Here is a 20,863-nt window from a genome sequence, read left to right on the forward strand (position 1 = left end):
CGGGCTGCGCTGCTTGGGTGCGGTAGACCCCCGCGGCGCGCTCCCGCCAGACCGTCAGCTGTGTGCAGCGCGGGCGGCATCTCGGGGCTCGTCTGGCCACGCCTGGAGCGCGGGTTTTGATTGGGCCGCCGTTGTTGTAGTGACCGGGAGGCGCAGGCACTCGGGGCTGACGGTTCCGGGAGCCGCACGGTTCCCCCCTCTCCCTCTCATCCCCGCCCCTCCCTGGCTCCGGCAGGCCCGGGGCGCCGACCGCTCCCCCACATGGCCTCTGCCCGGGTAAGGTCCCCCGCCTCTGGCAGAGCCGACCCCACGGTGGTCGGGCCAGGTTGGCGGGGTGGAGGGACCACGCATAGCCCGGCAGGTCGCGGAGGCAAGTGTGGACACCCACCCTGGGAGCTCGGCGGTTCGCTCAGCTCCTCGCAGCGGGAGCAACGTGCCCAAGTTGGGCAGGTGGGCGCTTCTGCCGCGATCCTGGCGCTCAGGGCTGAACGGAGGCCCGCTCCGGGATCCCCGACTTTCCGGCGGGCTTCGGCGGCGTGCCTGCGTCAGAATCACCTGGGAGGTTTAAAGGGCGCGGGAAGCTGTGCAGTGCACCTGCCGCTAGGCGCGGTGGGCGGGTCCCTCGGCGGCTCGATCTGGAGCCTGAGCTAGGGGTTCCTCCGGCTAGGGGGTTCCTCCTGCTGGGTCCCCTCCTGGCTGGGGGCTCCTCCAGCTGGGGGTTTCTCCGGCTAGAGGGTCCTCCTGCTGGGGGCTCCTCCGGCTGGGGTCCCCTGCAGCTGGGGGCTCCTCCGGCTGGGGTCCCCTGCAGCTGGGAGGCTCCTCCGGCTGGGGTCCCCTGCTGCTGAGGGCTCCTTCGTCTGGGGTCCCCTGCAGCTAGAGGCTTCTCCGGCTGGGGGCCCCTCCTCTGGCTGGGATCCCCTCCGGCTAGGGGGCAGGGGCAGCGTCAGAGCCTTGCTGCGGGGAAGGGATTCCGGCGCCTCTTTCGATGTTCTCTTCGGCCCTGGGGACAGGCAACGGTGACCTCGGAGAGTTCGAATTCTGCACCTGCTTTCAAACTTGACAACTTTCCGTTCCTAGGCGGACCCGGTTCTGGAACGTGATTTTAAAGGCCACAAAGCTGCGATCACCTCCGTGGACTTCAGCCCCAACTGCAAACAACTTGGTAAGTTTTTTTTTTTTTTTTTCTTTCTTTCTTTCTTTTTTTTTTTTTAAACCTCCCTTTTGTGAGAGCAACCAAACCTCACTTGGCTGAAAGCCTTTCTTTCCTTCATCCCTATCTGAGGGAGCCAGGCGCAATGGGGTGCGCCGGGCCTCTCCAGGTCCCTGCTCTGCTCTGCACCGGTGCTGCTAATCTGGGCCTGACGGACAACTTTCGTGTTCTAACCACCAGGAGGAGTGAGTGGGAAGGGGAGGGGTTTGTGATCGGCCTGGGGGAGGGTAGAGTATTGGCTGGAGAGTTTGTGAAAAGTTCTGAGGCGAGCAGGAGGAAGTGGGGACCGACTAGCTGAGCTGCACCGGAGGCCGAGGAGCGAGGGGGGGTCTCAAGTGGCCCCTGGGAAACTCCGGTGGCCGGGAAGGAAGGAGCCGAGCGCCTACATGAAAGGAGGGACCTGCTCGGAAGTTCGCCCCTACCTGAGCCGGGAACTCCAGCTGCAGGCTCCGCAGCACTTCCCCGGTGTGCTGGCTCGGTGGTGGCGACTACTACGCACGACCGGTGAGGATCCGGATGGCTGTGAGGTGGACCTGGGCAGGCAAGAGCTGCCTGCTGCTGGCACTTTTAACGCTGGCTTATATGCTAGTGGAGCTCTCGGTTTCCACTTTGTACGCTTCCTCAGGAGCCGGCCATGCCAGGGAGCTGGGGCCAAGGCGGCTCTCAGACCTTGAGACAAGGGAAGAGGATTTGTCTCAGCCTGTTTATAGAAAGCCCCCTGCGGATTCCCATGCCCTTGGCGAATGGGGGAGAGCAAGCAAACTCCAGCTCAACGAGGATGAACTGAAGCAGCAAGGAGAACTCATTGAGAGATACGCCATCAACATTTACCTCAGTGACAGGATCTCCCTGCACCGCCACATAGAGGATAAAAGAATGTATGAGTGTAAATCCAAGAAGTTCCACTACAGGTCGCTTCCTACCACCTCCGTTATCATCGCCTTCTATAACGAAGCCTGGTCCACTCTGCTTCGGACCATTCACAGTGTTCTAGAAACTTCTCCTGCGGTGCTTTTGAAGGAGATCATCTTGGTGGATGACTTGAGTGACAGAGTTTATTTGAAGGCGCAACTTGAAGCTTACATCAGCAATCTCGAAAGAGTTCGCTTGATTCGAACAAATAAGAGAGAGGGACTGGTCCGGGCCCGCCTGATCGGGGCCACTTTTGCCACCGGGGATGTCCTCACTTTCCTGGATTGTCACTGTGAGTGTAACACTGGTTGGTTGGAACCACTCTTGGAAAGGATTAGTAGAGATGAGACGGCCATCGTATGCCCTGTTATCGATACTATTGATTGGAATACTTTTGAATTCTACATGCAGACTGGGGAGCCCATGATTGGTGGGTTTGACTGGCGGTTAACATTCCAGTGGCATTCCGTCCCCAAACATGAAAGAGACAGGCGGACATCACGAATTGACCCCATCAGGTCACCCACCATGGCAGGAGGACTGTTTGCTGTCAGCAAGAAGTATTTTCAGTACCTGGGAACTTATGACACTGGCATGGAAGTATGGGGAGGTGAAAACCTTGAGCTGTCTTTCCGGGTTTGGCAGTGTGGTGGCAAACTGGAGATCCACCCATGTTCTCACGTGGGCCACGTGTTTCCCAAGCGGGCACCATATGCTCGCCCCAATTTCCTACAGAACACCGCTAGGGCAGCCGAAGTGTGGATGGACGACTACAAAGAACATTTCTATAACCGAAACCCTCCAGCGAGGAAAGAGGCCTACGGTGATATTTCTGAAAGGAAGCTGCTCAGGGAACGGCTCAAGTGTCAGAGCTTTGACTGGTATCTGAAAAACGTGTTTTCTAACTTACACGTCCCAGAGGACAGACCCGGCTGGCATGGAGCGATCCACAGTATGGGCATCTCTTCCGAGTGCTTAGATTATAATGCTCCTGACAACAACCCCACAGGTGCTAACCTGTCATTGTTTGGATGTCACGGCCAAGGAGGCAATCAATTCTTTGAATACACTTCAAACAAAGAAATCAGATTTAATTCTGTGACTGAATTATGTGCAGAGGTCCCTGAACAAAAGGATTACGTAGGGATGCAAAACTGTCCCAAAGATGGGCTCCCGGTCCCAGTAAACATCATTTGGCATTTCAAAGAAGATGGAACTATTTTTCACCCTCACACAGGACTGTGCCTCAGTGCTTACCGGACATCTGAAGGCCGCCCTAGTGTACAGATGAAGACTTGTGACGCCCTTGATAAAAATCAGATCTGGAGGTTTGAGAAATAGACAAATAGAAGAGCACCTTCTCTTCGGAGGTGACTGTGGGCTCTGGGCAATCAAAGTGCCTCGGAGATGATTGTTAATTTACCCAAAGTCACCCAGCAGCTGTCTGTAAGAATGCTGCAAAGCCGTGGTTCCTTTGGGATCTCACTCTGAAACTGGGTGCCCAGAACACCTGCTGCTCGACATCTCAAAGTGCCTTTATTTCCTCATGGGTTGTTTTATTGAAAAGCTTGGTCGATAATGGTCTCCGACTTCTCTTTCAAGAAAGCTGCTGTGAAATGATATGCACAAGACACTTAAGTGTGGGCTGTGAGTGTAGCTCAGCAGTAGGCCACTTGGCTGGTGTGCACACGAGCCTGAGTCTCATCCACAGCACCAGGAAACGCACACCTAAGTGCAAGGCTTAATAGCAAAGAGCATAAAAATCCAAACAAAATGGGGTATGGTTCATGCTGATCTGGAAATTCATTACATGTCCTTTTTAAATTTTGTTTTGTTTTGTTTTTTTGGTTTTTTTTAATCAAAACTTGTGAATGTGTACTTAGAGCTATTATTACTATTGATTACATAAGATTTGAATTTCTTTAGTCAGCACATTACATTTGAGGTCTTTAAATTTGTCTTTGATGAAATAAAAGTTAGAGAAATGTGATCTGGAAAGAAAAAAAAAAAGGCCTGAGGTCTGTAGATGTTTCATTGGAAGAGGGTATTGGTCTGAATGCAAGTTTGGAGATCATTTTTTGTGACAGATCTTAGGCATCCCAGGCTAGCCTCGAACTTCCGAGTCTTGCTTGCACCTCTCAAGTACTGGGGTTACAGGTGTGTGCCACCACAGGTGGTTTGGGGGGTCTTTTCTGACAGACAGATATCTCAGAAAACTAGACTTCTGTCAAAATGAGATGGTGAGACATTTGCATTCCGTTCCTCGGTTCTGAACTGACTGACCTTTACGTCGATACCTCACATCACTGCCTCGGTACCTGTCCTCTGGGAACTAACTTGTGAGTGCAGGGCATTTTCTGGTCCCATGTCCTTAAGTTGTGAATACACTAGTACTAGAAGGAGACCCATTCAGAATACTGCGCCTGCCTTTGTTAATGCTTAATCATTCAAAGTAAACACAATTGAGGCCTCTCTGAAGCCGACCCCAGATGTGTTTACTGAAATGTGTGAAACTGAAAGTGGGCCCAGTTCTGCAAAGATTGTCCCTCAAGAGTTCTTGCTGACTTGGGCATTTGGAGGATTTTTCTTAAGATTACAAGGGGGGAAAAAAAGACCATCCTGGTAATTGTTGATGGCTGCCTTTGAGCTCACTGTCATCACCTGACAGCCTGGCCTTTGAGCAGCCCTTACTGTGAGTTGAATAAATAGCTCAGTGGAAGGATGACCTCTGTTGAGTTGCTTATCTTGTTTGGGCCTCAGTTTCCCCTTCTGAATTGCTGGCTTGTTTCTTGAGGATCCTTTTCCATCTGAAGGTCAGTTGTGCATCCCTCCTCTGCCCTCTACTCACACGCCGTGCGATTCCTAGGAACACTTTGGTGTCTTTCCTTTTAGCATAGGTGCTGCTGAGCAGCTGGGCCGTGTTCAGATTTGAAGATGCTAGGTCTCTCAGTGGATGTTATTATAGTTAGTCTTATAGTCGTTTTATTTTGACAGTTGTTGAACTGCTTTTGCTTTTTTAACTTTTGTAAACTTTCAAAGTAATTCTTTGACTTAGAATATAAATATTTCCCAGACTAAGTTATTTCAGAAGTAAACATGTTTTAAGACATTTTTTTACTGGTTTCTTACTAACATTTTATTCAGAAATCACAGACCAATTTTAGGAGTGAGTCTTAGTTTCTTGACTTTGAAATGAAAAATGCATCTTCCATAGAGAACGAGCCAACGGGAATTCATAAAAAACTTGTTCTGGTCTTCACCTGAGAGTTTGGATGGAGAGAGAGAACATTGTAAATTCTGAATTTAAGTAAATTGTTTAGGGTGACCATTTCAAAACATTAAAGTTTGTGTGTACTTGTGACTGTTTTGTTCGTCATTGGCTCTTAGGAAGAAAACCTGTTACTACTTTTCTGTAAGCTATCCAATGACCTTGAAGTTTATTGATGACTTGTCTAGATTCCGTGGGCAATGCTTGGCCCTGTTTTTGTTGTTGTTGTTTTGTTGTTGTTGTTGTTGTTTAAAGGAAAATATATAAAATATTCATTCAGAAGAAAACTCAGAAGTGCACTCTGGCCTTGCCCATATCCTCTTGAAAACTTTTCTTTTTTTTAACTTTTTTTTTTTGCAAAATGTTTCTTTTTGTCTTTCTGTTCTGGTCAGCCCCCTATCCTATGAGAGAATTAAAATGGATGCAATTTGGAACTTTTTACTGTTACTTAGTAACAGTTATAAAATTACTTTTATTTAGTATCTTGATGCCCCTATCAAAAGAGAGGAGGCTTTTAAGACTAGAGTATTTAATTCTGTGTTTACTCTTTTCTCTATATAAGTGGTTATGACTCGTCAGCCCTTTTTAGGCTGGTAATTTATTTATATCCATAATTCAGAAGAATGAAACTCAGGATAGAAACATAGCAAAGGAAACTGGAGTTGTGTGTTATATGCAGGCAGGTTCCAATTTCATTCCAAAAGTATACCACAGTGAAACATGCAAGTATTCCTTTACTTATTTCCAATCTTTTTGTCACTTACCCAAGTTCTCTATGTTGCTGTAGACAGTTAAGGGTCTACCTTGTAAGTGAGTCTCCATGTTTAAATGTTAAGAAAATGTTTGATGAGCAAGGATTTTTCATTTTGTTGTTTACTGACCAATCCTATGGCTAGGTTTTCTACATCAGCATTTTAGCAGTTGTTTTTATTTAAACAATGATAATATAGTCATCAGGAGGATTTCTATAACTTTAAATACCTAGTTTGTAAGGGAAACTGTTTTTACTCATCCAATAGCAGGCTCTTCCTTGTGCTTTGATGTTAGCAGATTGAAATGTTCTTGGCAAAAGACAGATTTATTTTCGAGTTGTATGCTCTTAGTTATTTTGTCTCAATTTTAATGAATAAAATTTAGATTTGACTTGTCTTTTGGAATTCCTGTTTTAATGATATTTTTTCATGAGCATAAAGCTGAGGCTCAGAGTGCAGTCTTTTGAGCAGTAACTGTTTCTTTTTGTTAATGGTTTTTGTAATGTGGGTGAAGATATGCAATAAAAGGTATGCCTAGTTATTTTTGCAAGGGGTTTTCTGATGACTTTAGTCTATAGAATTATATTCCTATCTACACATTTAGGATGGTGGTATGATAGTTACATTAACGTGATTATTTTACTTACTTGAAGGTTCAGACAAGGTATAAAAAAGTCAGGTTTCCTGCTGACTGTGTAAGATGCCATTAGCCAGTAAGGAAGTGGTGTCGTCACTATGATACATTAACTACAGATGAACAAGCTGGCAGTGATAAGCATCTCTGGGACCCATTTTGTGACTATTCAGGGAAACAAGTAGTTCCTGGGCACATGGACACTCCTCCCTTCAAAGTCTTGGGCTGAGAAGAAAAATGTGTCCCCTAACCCTTGAAGCCTCACCCTTCCCTGCCCGTAGTGTGTCGTCCCTTTTCACCAGGAGCTCGAGTGATTGTGTTTTCTTTTGAGACAGGTCCCATGAATCTTAGATTGTCCTCAGACTTGCCAGGCAGCCAAGGATGACTTTGAACGTCAGATCCTCTTGCTCCACCTCCTAACAAATGCCCTGCATACTTGCAAACCTTCAGCTGAGGCTCTCTCTTCCCAGGTGACTCTAGATTATGTCAAGCTGACAACAAAATGAACAGGTGTCAGCTCTGATTTTTTTTTTTCCCCCAGCTTTCTCTGTGTAGTCTTGGCTGTCCTAGAGTCAATTTGTAGACCAGGCTGGCCTTGAACTCACAGAGGTCCACCTGCCTCTGCCTCCACAGAGCTGGGACTAAAGGTATGCACCACCACGCCCGGCTAACTCTTAGCTTTGCAAATCAGATTGTGTCTCTGGGTTTCAGTCTCATGAATGTAAAAAGGAAGACTGAACACACAGTATGCATTGCCTTCATGGTTGCCAGGGCTTTGGAGAGGGAGGAACAGAAAATGGTTGCTAACGGAGACTTTTTCTTTTCTTGGCTGGAGGGAAGAAAGGTAATGTCATGACAACATTCTGGACTGAGCGATTGATTCCACTTGGTGCAACATACTGAACTGGGTAGTAAAGGGTAGAGCTTATGGTATACAAATTATATCTCAATTTAAAAATTACTTGTGGAAAAGAAAAGAGGCTGGGGCTGAGAAGATGGCTCAGAGGTTAAGGGCACTGAGTGTTCCTCTAGAGGTCCTGAGTTTAATTCCCAGCTACCACATGGTCACTCGCAACCATCCATAATGTGATCTGATGCCTTCTTCTGACCTGCAGGTGTGTGTGCAGGCAGAGCACTGTATACATAGTAAGTAAATAAATAAAATCTTGTAAAAAAAAAAAAAAAAAGAAAGAAAGAAAGAAAGAAAAAAAAGAGGCTGGGAAATTCCAGGCGTCCTAAAGAAGAGATTTTTTTTTTGTAATGTATGTGTTAATCCTCCAACTTAGTGTTAGGTCAAAGGTTAAAAGGCAGTTTGTATCAGTTTTTCCTAGAAATTCTGAGAAGCTACCATCTGTCCCTTTGGCTAGGAGGTGGAGAGTACAAAAGGGGGAAGGAATGCCTTAGTCATATTAGCTGTAGCATGGCAGAATGGATGGCTGTGAACATCCTTACTTATAATTTGCTAATAACAGTCAGATACACTCTTTTCCTTCTACTCAGCTTTATGACTTCCCAGGCTAGGCGAGGCACGGTGACACTTAATAGCTAAGAGGTGTCCTGTGCTGTCTGCTCAGGGTTCTAAGTCATTTATTTGCAGTTCTCTAACCAGTTCAAAAGGGGGAAGGGAGGGACTGTTGACTTAATGACCCTTTAGCTTCTGCTTCTGTGTGCAAGATGCTGTCATGCGCTCTAAATATATATGCACACGAGAACAAAACAGATGTGTTTCCCAAAGTGAGATGAAGAGTTCATAGTCCAGTGGGAAAGACAAATATGTGCAAGGAAACGCACAAATCCCTGTGTAACTAACTCCACTACGGTGGAACAAAGGAGCAGTCAGCGCCGCGGAAAGGGAACAGGATGGTGGTGGCGATCGAAACGGTAGAGGTCAAGGAATAACTGTCCCCAGAAGTGATATTTAGTTGAAGCCCAAAACAGGAAGTCAGCTACCTGGAGACAGAAGAAAGGAGCAGTACAGGACAAGGTCGAGGGTGGGAAAGGCCTTGTCTTGGAGAAGTAAAGGGTGGAACCTAGTACACGAAGGGAGCCACAGAGAGATGGGCTTGTGGGACAGGCAGCTAGAGCTTAGGTAGGACTTGGGCTATAGGCAGGAAAATGGCAGCTGATGGCCCTACAGATGATTTGCCTCAATGATCTTAGTCCCTGGAACCTGTGATGTGTCTTGCTGTGTGGGGAGAGCAGGGCGGCAACTACAAAACGGTTTCTATAGTCCTATAGTTGTGATTTATGGTCTTGAGGCATAGTGAATTCTGTGACAAGAGCCTTTAGAAAAGAAACACTCAGTAGCTCATGCCTACAATGCAGCCCTGAAAGAGCTGAGGGAGGGCCTCTGTGAGGGAGGGGCATGCCTGGGAGCAGAGTCAACGGCGAGAGAAAGACAGCTGACAGCCAGGTGTGCACCCTCACGCCTGTAATCGGAAGGGAAGCTGAGGCAGGATTCTCCAGAGTTTAGATTAGCCTGGACTACATAGAGATATGCTATCCCCAATCCAAACAAACAAGCCAGATAAGAGGAGGCAGTCACTGAAGAGGCACAGAGGGAGAGGGCCCAGGGCCCCTGGAGGGACTGTTTGTCTGCCAACACCTTGACCTCTGGCCTTCAGAACTTCGAAGAACGAACTTCTGTTGTTTTACTTTTCTAAGTTGTTATGGCAGCCAGAGAAAACAGGAATGTGTTTGGTGATTTTGAGATCTGATTTAGGCCTCAAACTTATCATCATGGCTACTGCGTGGAAACAAAAAAGTAAAGTCCTCTAGAGCTTTTACAGAAGTCCCCTCAGAAGAGGCATCCTGTGTACGCGGAGATAATCCTGCAGCTAGGCTGAGGGCTTGCTCAGAGAGCTTTAGGACGTAAGTAGATACACGGTATTTAAAGTTACAGGAAGGGTGTGGTCAGGGAAGAAACAACAGAATGAGAGCGAGTGGCCTATGCCTGATTCCTTCCTAGCTCTGAGCTCTAGATCGAGACACGGGCAAGGAGTCAGAAAGACTGGAAGGATGTCAAACTACAGGATGACACAGAAGGTGACATCTGTGGTGAAGGGAGGAGTCAGCTGGGCCTACAGAGCAAACACTAAGGGAGTAAGGAGCCTTCTCAGACATTTTCTCCCATGCCTCTTGCTGTGTGGACACATGGCACATGATGTCAGTAGCAGACCCCAAGCCCCTGCTTCCTAAACCCATGGTCAAAGCCTAGCATGAGGCATTGCCCTCCCTCCTCACAGCTGTTCCTAGCTTCAGCTCGAGACTCTTCTGCCTGCTCACCTTCTTCACTGAGCCCTCCTCTCAGATGGGCCTTACTGTTCAGTGTGTAACTCACCGTTCCCACGTTCATCCCTTCACAGACTCCAGGCAAAATCCAAGCATTCTGGAGTTTCTGAGATAATGTTTGGCCCAGTGACGATCCCTAGCCACACCTGGGGAGTGGCTCCACATATGTGGACATGTGGATATGCTATGGAGAAGTTCATTATAGTTGTAGGAGGGGTAGAGGAAGAGGGAGAAGGAGAGAGAGAGAAAGAGAGGGAGGAGAAAGAAGGCAAGAGATGAGATGAGATGAGATAGAGAGATGAGATGGGTTTGTCCTTTTATATACTCCTGGGCTGGGGCAGGCCTAGTGGTAGGTAGGTAATGACATCATTGGTTGCTAGGCAGACTGGGGCAGTATGCAAGCAACATTCCTATACTTTATACTATACACTATAAACCCATGATCACCCATTTCACACTGATCTTCTCTGCACAGTGAGCAGGTTACAGTTGCTAGCCATCACACTCAACACACACGCAAGTGATTAAAATATATATATCTCAGACCCAGAGGAGAAGGTAGGGAGGAATGTAATCAGGATATAGTGTATAAGAAAATAATCTATTTCAATTACAGGGAAAAGTAGTTTTTAATTTCATTTTTACCTGAGTGCATGTGATTTCTTGGCCTGATCTCCACTTGAGTGCCTCACTGAGAGAGTAGGCCTTTTTTAACATGTGCTCAACTTCTCCTCCACCTCACATGTCTTATAAGTCAGATACTATTTGGGAGGGGGAGCACACATATGCACACTTGTGGAGTCCAGAGGACGGCCTCCATATCATTCCTCAGGTGCCATTTCTACCTTGTGTAGTTTCGTGTGTGTGTGTGTGTGTGTGTGTGTGTGTGTGTGTGTGAGTGATGTGTACTTACTAGGTAGGTTTGTGTATGGGTGTATGAATGCTCACATTTTGTCTGAGGGCCAGAGGTTGGTGTCAGGTGTCTCTCTTCAGTCTCTTTCCAGCCTTACTTTTTGAGACAGTTCAGCTCTTTTGCTGAACCTGAAGCTCATCAATTTGCCTAACTGGCTAAGAAGCCTCCCAGCTCTGGCCTTGCAAGTGTATGTCATTATGCCTGTTTGTTTGTTTGTTTGTTTGTTTGAATATGGCTTCTGGGGTTATTGAACTTAGACCCTCCTGTTTGCAAGGTAAGCACACTTTACCAATCATGCCAGCTCACCAGCCTCAGTACCTGGGCAGTACTCTTGAATAAACTAATTGTGCTCTGAGTTGGAGCAGAGAGGCAGCCATGACCAGCAGAGGGTAAACTGTGAAGGAAAAAGGAAGCGGCTTTCAAGGCTTTCAGGAGACTCGGTGTCCCCAAGCAGTCAGATCCAGCGTGAAGTGGCTAAGGTCATGTCTGGCTGTAAGGGAGATCCTGTATCCGTGCTTCTCAGCCCACGGGTCACATTTAGGGAGAAGATAAATCATAGTAAGGGAATATGCAAAGCACTATGGGAGTGTAAGTTTATGCCATGATTGCAGAACATAGAGACTTAAGGCTCAACTTCTGGTCCATACTTGGAGGAAACCAAGGACGGAGCGTGGTGGAATACATTCATCTGTATCTTTCTTTTTCCCGCCCCCCCCCCCCCCCCACCCCATCCCCCACCCCAGACTCTGTCTCTCTGTCTCTCTCTCCAGGCTGCCTTTATTAAACTTTATTTTTTTAAAAGCACCCACAGCTCCTTTAGATATCAGAAGTTTGTTTTTTGTTTTTGTTTTTTCCTCATCCAGGGGAGAGAAATTTTAAACTAGGTCCATTACTTAAACTATGGTTCAGTGCCTGGATAGTGCAAACAAGTTCTGAAACTTTAATCTGTTTACATTTTGTAGTTCCGGTTAGAATACCGTGATTTTATTGCGCAACCCTCTTCCATTTGGGCTTATAAATGTGTATACCTAAGGATTACATTTTAGCTTTTTAATGACTGATAGAGAATGCCTTATCATTAATTTCTCTAGGTTTCCTTGTTTATTTTTCCCTAAGGAAGGCAGGCAATCCATTGCTTTCTTTTGTGGTGCAAAGGCCATGCTGGCAATGCAGGAGCATGTACAGAGTGTGGGCCTGCAACCTTGGAGTAGCAAAGGACAGAAGCAGAAAATGTAGAAGAACTTCTTGTGCAAAAGTCAGGGCTTTTCATAGGAAGGTAGTTTGAATTACAGGCTCCTCTGGACCATGGAATGAAATGAGCTGAAAGACCATTTAATTTAAATTTATAAAGATAGGTATGGGGCTAGTGAGATAACTGGGCAAGCAAAGGCGCTTGTCAGGAAAGCCCTGTAACCTAAATTCGAGTCCCACGAAGCACATAAAGGTGGAAGTAGATATCAACTCCACAGAGTTATCCTCTGTTCTCCACAGCCACCCTGGGACACATGTGTCCATAAATTGCACATCGTACATCCACATGTAATAATAATAATAATAATGTTTTTAAAGATACATATGGATGTGGCCCTCTTGAGCAGATTTTAGTATTTTTCCTCTGACTTATACTCAGCAATAATTATTCTACAGATTTATCAGAATGATGTGTTTTATATGATAATCGTGCCATTTACATAGACACATCATATAAAAAAAAAACCAACAAAATTGCAACCAACCTAAATAGGGTAATTTCATTAAGGAATTTGAAGGATAGCTACACAATGTGATAGTATATAGATTTCTCCCTTCGGTTATGACAGTAATTGGAATCTGAAAACAACTGTGAAACAATATTCAGTACACAATGTACCTTTTTCAGGCATTGAGCCAGAGTGCAAAACCTTGGCTTTCTTCCTAGCCACACTCTCCCTGCCGGATAGCAGAAAAATGAACAGCATGCAGTGGGTCTCACTGCTGAGCAATACCAGATGTGGGCTGGAGAGACTGGGGTCCTGAGAAGTTACTAGGCACACTCTCAAAGAGTGTCTGCCTGTGGGATACCTTCTACATACAGAGCAGGTCAATCTATTTGGAGGGTAAAACCCATGGGATTCCAAATACTTCTTAAAGCCCACCCCTTATGAACACTGTTACCTGGGGACCAAACTGCAACATGAGGTTCAGTAGGGACAAAGACTTAGTAGTGAATTACTTTAAGTTCTAGCTTCCTTGCAAATGATAAAAGGAAAAGTATACATGTTTAAAGATATTTCTATAGAGACAAAATGTAGACATGAAGACATGACAAAACCTAGTACGGAAAGAAGGTACGAGGGTCTCTTGTACTGTCTTATAATTTTTCTCTAGGCTTGGACTTACAAAAATTAAAATCTACGAAGACCAGAGAGGGAAGCAGAGCACGACAGTTCTTTGTATTCACAAAACAAAAGCTCCAGCATGCTCTGAGTGGGAGGGGAAAGGGAGGAGCAGAGTGCAGCAGTGCAAACCCTTGTTGTCCCCCATACACAGAAGGCACAGGAATGCGCACACGGATGGCTTCAAGCACATAGAATTCCCTGTGGTCATCCTCCAGGAAAGAAGGCCGCGGCCATCGAGCAGAAGGAAGGTCACTGTCTTTCATTGTATTCAAGTTCTGTATTGGGTACTGATTTTACCAGCTAAAAAGACACATGAGATACTGTGTAACACCCACAAAAAATGCCATTTAGTTTTAGAAAACAGCTTTTTTTTTTCAGCTTTGACTGCCTGAGACAGTATCCCAGGATGCACCTCTAGTTGGCCTCGAACTCACAATTCCCCTGCCTCAGCCCCACGTGGTGAAAGATGAGAACTTAGGTTGACTGCAGAGTGATGCCGTTCCTGGAAGCCAACCAAAACCAAGCAAAGCAGAGCAACAACAAAAGCCTCTGCTGCGCCCTCCAGTCAGTGTGGGAAAAAGCACCCCCCGCCCCAGTGTTCTGTGATCTCAGCACCAGAGACAAAGCAGGGCTGGAGACAGGAGAGTGCGGTCCTTTGTTGTCAGCTCGACACAGTCTAGGGTCCGCTGGGAAGACAGAGCCTCAGCTGAAGGTTTGCCTCCGTCCAGTTGGCCTGTGGCATCCCTGGGAGGCATTTCCCTGCTTGTTGATTGGTATGGGAGGGTGTGTGGTCAGTGTCACTCCTAGGCAGGTGGCCCTGGGTACAGTGAGAAATCAGGCTGAGCAAACCATTGAAAGCAAGCCACTAAGCAGCGTTCCTCCATGATCTCCATTTTGGTTTGTGCCTCCAGGTTTTGTTTTTTTTTTTTTTTTGAGTTCCTGCCCTGACTTCCCTCAGTGGTGGACTGTGCTCCTCTATGTCCTAACAAGAGTTTCCTCAAACAATGGATTGTCTTGGATTATGGTGTGTGTGTGTGTGTGTGTGTGTGTGTGTGTGTGTGTGTGTGTGTGTGTGTGCGTGTGTGTAAACTTATATATGTAAGTTTCTCTTAGATTAGTAGCTAGCATTTTCCTTAACATTCTCCCTTTGGCATTTTGTCTTAAGATAGAACAGTAGAATCATAAAGACTTTAAGCTTCGACACTTTAAGTGATGTGGCAATATTTACCTAGGGTGTAGTTCCATAGAAATATATGAAAGCAAATTCTAGGGTCACAGGTCCAACTGTGACATCCATACTCCTAAGCCATTTTTCCATAATGGCACTGAAGTTTACTAGAGTAGTTCTTAACTAAGAAACAGATGAAGGGCTGGGAGAGCTCGCACACATCCGTGTATCCCAATCCTTTTGAGCAATTGGGAAGCAGGAGAGGCTGGAATTGAAGGTCATTATTGGCTCATAGCCTGTCTGTCGTCAGCTCGGGCTAACTGAGACCTGAGGAGGATGACAGGGACAGAGCAAAGAGGGAGGGAATTTAGGAGAGAGATCCAATGCTTGTCTACATATTAGTATGAATATTTTTCCTTTGTTGTTGTTTTTTTTTTTTCAAGACTAAGTTTCTCTATGTCATAGCCTTGGCTGTCCTGGAATTTGCTGTGTGGAGCAGGCTACCTTCCACCTCACAGAAATCTGCCTGCCCCTGCCTCCCAAGTGCTGGGATAAAAGGCATGCACCACCATGCCCTGCTTTCTTTGTTTTCTTTTTCCTCTTAATGATTTATTATTTATTTGCATTGGTGTTTTGCCTGCATGCATGCATGTGTGAAGCAGTCAATTCCTCTGGAGCTGGGTTTACAGACATTTGAGAGCTGTCGTGTGGGTGCTAGGAACTGAACCAGGCCCTCTAGAAAAGTAGCCAGTGCTCTTGGTGGCTAAGCCATCTCTTCAGCTCCATCTTTAAAAAAAAATTAATTCATTAGTAGTGGTTTTTGTGTTTTGTTTCCTTAAAATGCAGGAGGAAAAGTATACCAAGCAACACTTGGAACTGGGGCATCTCTGTTTCTGGTGTGTCATAAATGGCAGGCCTCACGCCTCGTTCTGCAGCACAACCTTTCAGCCGTCACACGGGAGTGATGACATCTTTTTGGTCCCCAGGGAGCTATACACACTCCCTACCGGACACTCCCACTTATGTCTGATTAGCTTCTCCAGTTGACTATCTCTGACCAAACCCTTAGTTCCCACACCATCCTGCTTCTAGACCAGCGAGTCTCAACATGTGGGTCATGACCCCTTTGGCAAATTTCTGTCTCAAAAAAAATTTGCATTATGATTTATAACAGCAGCAAAATTACAGTTATGATGTAGCAACAAAACCAATTCTGTGGCTGGGGGAGGTCAGCACCGCGTGAGGAGCTGTGTTAAAGGGTCGCAGCGTTAAGAAGGAGAGGACCACTGCTCTAGACCCCTTCCTGTCCTGGTCTGTCCCATCTCATTAAATGGCCTTTAGAGTGTCCTAAGCTCCTTGGAGCCAGGACCCTTCTGCTTTTCTTCATCAAATTCTTTAACACACCCCATAGTTTTCCGAGCCTCAGACCTGGTAAGATCGCCATCCCCTCCAAACTGTGACAGCAGAGCTGATTTCTTTCCTATGCTCTCTGCTTCCCATGGGATGTGCCTGTGAAGCCAGTCCTCGGTCAACGAACAGCTTTGAATTACTATGACAAACGCTTGTGATCCGCAATTCAAGGAGGAAAAGTGTGTTTGGGATTCTAGTTGCCGAGGTGTCAGTTGGTGGCCAAAGTACCTCTGTCACTTTCGGGCCACGCTAAGGCAGTATGTCACAGCAGAAGCACATGACAGGAAATCTTGGTGACTAGGAAACAGACAGAAAGGGCCCCTGGCCTAATATCCCTTCTGGCTCTTCCTCTATCACCTAACCCCTCACACTAGGTCCCACCTCTTAAAGGTCCACCATCTCCTAGTAAGACTACAAGCCTGTAGTCAAGCCTTACCACATAGGCCTGGCTGAAGTTTCTTTCTTTACTTTAATTACCTTTTCTTTTCTTTTCTTTTCTTTCTCTCTTTCTTTCTCTCCCCCCGCAACTCCCCCCCCCCCCCCCCCCTGCCCAATACAAGATTTCTCTGTGTAGCCTTGGGTAACCTGGACTCACTCTTTGTAGGTCAGGCTGGCCTCTGCCTACCTCTGCCTCCCGAGTGCTGGGATTAAAGGCGTGCACCACCACACCAGGCAATTACTTCGCTTTTTACACATCACGTGAGGAGGACTATAGCATGACTGTATCTACTTTGTTTTGATGGGTAATGAGTTTCAAGTTTGGGGTCCCTTGAACAGTACTGCTACAGATGCCAACATGTCATTTGTGAAATGTATGTGTGTTCTGGTTGGCATGTGAGATGGTAAGTGAATATGCCACTTCAGATGCCAACCAGCATGTTGGGAGCATTCTGCTCGGCCCATGTCCTCATAAATCCACTGTCTGTTTCATGGTAAACATTTGGTAAGGGTGTGGTGGCACTGTGGTTTCCAGATGACTGACAGAATTGAGCACCTTTTCTTGGTTTTTTTTTGGGGGGGCCTGTGGTTTATCTTCTTTTATAATAAGGCATCTATTTAACCCTTTGCCTACCTTTCTACTGGGTCATATGCATTTTTCTTACTGACTTATGTGATATTTGTAGATTCTAAGTACACTTTGTTATCTGTTGGAGTGTGTATACATCGTAGATACAAGCATGCATTATCTTGGTTAGCAGTGTGGCTTTGTCTCCCTCCCTCCCCACCAAGTGTTTCTGGTGTGTGTGTGTGTGTGTATGTGTGTGTTTTGATTGGGATACGGCCTTCCCATGTAGCTCAGTCTGACCTGGAATTTACTGTTTGGATCCAGGCTGGCCTCTACCTCCAGGGTCCTGGAGTTAGACATGTTCCACCATGCTCAGCAAAGTAGTGGTTTTTGTTTTCTTTCTTCAATAGTGGTCTCTCTGTGCAGCCTAGGCTAGCCTGAAACTCATATGTAGGCCAGGCTGGCCTGGAACTCATAGGGATCTGCCTGCTTCTTCCTCTAAGTACTGTTAAAGGTATGTGCTGCCACTCCCTGCTAACAGTGAGTTCTGTTTAAGGAACAAAATTATTTTCATTTTACTTTAACATAAACTGTGTTCTCTTTATTTATGATGAGTAATTTATATATCTTGTCTAAGCAGACTTAGCTTATCTCAGTTATAAACTCGGCGTGCCTTGGTCATCTTCCTCGTGTTTCACACATGCGCCCCTTCTGCCACACAGTGGTGCGTGCAGCCCTAATGCTTTGAAAGCCGAGGCAGAGAGATTGCAGGTTTGGGGCTATGAAATAAAACCCTGTCTAAAAATAAAAATGACAACAAAAATTGCTTCTAGGCTTTTTAGCTAAGATGAAGTGGAGTTCCTCCGACTCAGAATGCCCTCTTTTTGCCCATCTTAGCTAGATCATTTCACCCACCTTTCCCAGAATAGACCGTTCCGTCACCATGTCTGACATATGTAAATGGTATGTTAAAGTGTGTTGCTATTATATGTGATCTTTCTTAGAGGGAACGGGTTATGTCTTGCTTGTCCCTTGTATGTCCTGTTTACAGCATTACATAGAACGAGTGTAGGGTCCTAGGTATAGTGCTCAAGCGCTTGAGGGGCCAGTGTTCTTCCCTGTTTGGCAACGTTAATCCCCAGTAAACAGACCCTGGTGCAGATATTTTACAATTTGATGAGCTGTGGTAGAGCATCAGCTTTTTGTACTCCCCCTTTGCCCTGTGATTTTGTTTTGTTTGAGACAGGGCTTCTGCGTGTAGCCTTGACTTTACTGAACTCACTTTGTAGACCAGGCTGTCCTCGAATTCACAGAGCTCCACCTGCCTCTGCCTCCCTGAGTGCTGGAATTACAGGTGTGTGCCACCATGCCTGGCTTCCACCACCACCATCTTCTTCTCTTCCTCTCTCTTCCCCTCTTCCTTTTCCTCCTCCTCCTCTCCCTCCTCCTCTTTCTTCTTCTTCAAGGAAAGGCATTGGATAAAATTATGGCTTAAAACCTAGAAGCTCAAAAACAAACAAACAAACAAACAAACAAAACCCTGGCAGCTCACTGGACTATGGTCACGGAGGTAATCACAAGGCTTCCATAACTTCATAAAGCTTGGCCCTACCTCTTCCTGTCAGTGATGCTCACTGGGTTGCAGGTTTACAGAGCTGCTGTTTTTCTCAGTGACCTAAACCCTGTTGTTGGGGCTGTTCTGGGATGTGTATAGAACAGAACTTATTTGAGTTAAATCCACCTTTCCTCAGGGTTGCTTGTTCATTCTTTGTCAAGGAGTTTATTTCCATTATTGATCCCATTCATTTTTCCTTCACTTAAAAAACTTTAAGCTGATGTCTGACATAGAGTTCTTTTGATTAATCGTCAAATGTCATAAAGTCCCAGAGCAGGAGCAGATTTTTGTGGTCATCTTTCCTGGCTTGAAAAGCGTTTCTGGATCAGTTGACAAAGTTAGAGTGCCTTTGGTGGGTGACGGACTTCCCAGGCTTACCTGCATTGTGGGTTCATGAGAGAGTAACCATATTCTTAGGGAATGCACACAAAAGCTTTTGGGAATAAAGAGGACATGATTACACGGTGCATTTTCAAGAAGACATTGTTTCTGCTTACACACGCATTCATGCGCAGAGAGAAGCACCAGGACATACAGACAAAATATTAACAGGAGGGATGAGGCAAAGGCATGTCAGTGCTCCTTATGATGCTATGGCCTCCACGTGAACTCATTTTCACATAGTTCTTTAAAAGTAGCTCATCTGTCCCTCCGAAACCCTGAGGTTAAGTGAGTTCCAGTCACCCAGAGTGAGGCAGAATGATTTCAGCGTGCTCCTTTCTCGGAGCGAGCCATTCCTGAACACTGGGGCTAATACCCTGCTGGGTAGCAGGACATGACCCAGTTAGAATATTCATAATAAAATTAAAATATCTTTAAATAATAAAATAGTTTTGCCATCACCTGCAGCGCCTGCCTTCTCTGTTACTCACACCTTGTTACTGATGAGACACTGGTCTATTCTCTTCCCTGGCAGCTACAGCTTCGTGGGACACCTTTCTCATGCTGTGGAACTTGAAGCCACAGACTAGAGCTTACAGATATGTGGGCCACAAGGACGTGGTAACCAGCGTGCAGTTCTCTCCACAAGGAAACTTAATAGCCTCCGCCTCACGAGACAGAACTGTGAGACTCTGGGTTCCTGATAGGTAAGAGGGGCAAACACTGGTAAGCTTGGCATTGGACTTGGGGAGGCCGCTGAGGCCTGGCTGCTCCTAATGCACCTCGTGGGGATGCCTCAAGTCCCTCGTGAGCTGTGCTCACTGGGCACAGTGGTATATTGCCCTGGTTTTAAAGACAAACTATTTCATACATGTTTCTCAAAAATTAAACTCAAAATTAGGTCCTTAAAAATATATATAATTTTTGACTTGGAGATATGCACAGTATATCTGAAGCTTTGAGAGATGGCTAGAAATATCTGTAAACCTGAAAGAAACACAGTGACATATATCAAAAGTTCAGTTTATTAACCTCATAGTGCTCAGTCATGGGATCTTAGGGGCCCTTGGAGTCCTATCGACACTCCTGCGCTTGAATTGTTATCATTCATTTCAGAGCTCTAGGATTTTCTTGTTTGAAAATTTTCTGACAAAAAATAAATCATTGCTGGGTGTGGTGACACAGGCCTTTACTCCCAGCACTCAGCAGGCAGACACAGGTGGATCTATGAGTGTAATGCTAGCCTAATATACAGATCAAGTTTCAGGACAGCCAGGATTGCATGGAGAAACCCTGTCTTGAAAAGCCAATGTTATTGTTTGATTGATTGATTGACTGATAGATATCATTGCATTTGCTGAAGTCATGCTCTTTGATAAGAGATCTTCTGTTAGATGCTTTTCTGACAGAAGCCTGTCTGTTGTCTTTAAAAAAAAAAAAAAAAAAAAAAGCTTTGGAGTCAGGATACTTTTTAGGTTTTAAGTACGTGCATTTTCTTTCTTTCTTTCTTTCTTTCTTTCTTTCTTTTTTTAAGAGGAAAGGTTTTATTGTATCTCACAGTTCAAGAATATGGTATATCATGGCTGCAAAGTACTGCAAACAGGAATGTGTTGCAGCTGGTAACACTGTACTGAATCAGGGAGCAGAAAAGGACCATTGCTTGTGTTCGCTTTCTCCTTTCCATACAATCCAATATTCTAGCCCAGGGAATGGTGCCACCCACAGTGAACAGGTCTTCTCACCTCAATGAACCTAGTCAGGATAAACCCCTACAAGCACACCCAGAATCCTGATTCCTAGGTGATTCTGGATCTCATCAACTTTACAGTTGAAGCTAACTATCTCACCACCTTCATCGTCTTGGTCTATATTTCTTCTTTTAGTCTTTATTCTGAATCTTATGTTTACCTTTAACCTAAAAATCA

General features: G+C 45.7%; 2 protein-coding genes across 2 annotated transcripts in view; both read left to right on the top strand.

The window, feature by feature from the left end:
- The first annotated feature begins 205 nt into the window (after positions 1 to 205).
- Poc1b (POC1 centriolar protein B) overlaps positions 206 to 20,863 on the top strand; it is a 98,042-nt gene continuing 77,384 nt past the window's right edge. Inside the window, exons 1-3 of the mRNA XM_051139952.1 lie at positions 206 to 450; positions 1,078 to 1,162; positions 19,474 to 19,645. Of these exons, the coding sequence (XP_050995909.1) occupies positions 262 to 450; positions 1,078 to 1,162; positions 19,474 to 19,645 (446 nt within the window). The 5' untranslated portion in view covers positions 206 to 261. The remainder of the gene's footprint in view (positions 451 to 1,077; positions 1,163 to 19,473; positions 19,646 to 20,863) is intronic.
- On the top strand, positions 1,437 to 3,871 carry Galnt4 (polypeptide N-acetylgalactosaminyltransferase 4). The gene has a single exon (XM_051139951.1). It carries the CDS (start codon positions 1,727 to 1,729, stop codon positions 3,461 to 3,463), a length of 1,737 nt encoding a protein of 578 aa, XP_050995908.1. The 5' UTR covers positions 1,437 to 1,726; the 3' UTR covers positions 3,464 to 3,871.

Source organism: Acomys russatus, chromosome 31, assembly GCF_903995435.1.
Source record: "Acomys russatus chromosome 31, mAcoRus1.1, whole genome shotgun sequence".
Classification (NCBI taxonomy): Eukaryota; Metazoa; Chordata; class Mammalia; order Rodentia; family Muridae; genus Acomys; species Acomys russatus.

What these genes read in the sequence shown, in the direction of transcription:
- Galnt4 (XM_051139951.1), top strand. Translation starts at nt 1,727, where the DNA reads ATGGCTGTGAGGTGGACCTGGGCAGGCAAGAGCTGCCTGCTGCTGGCA.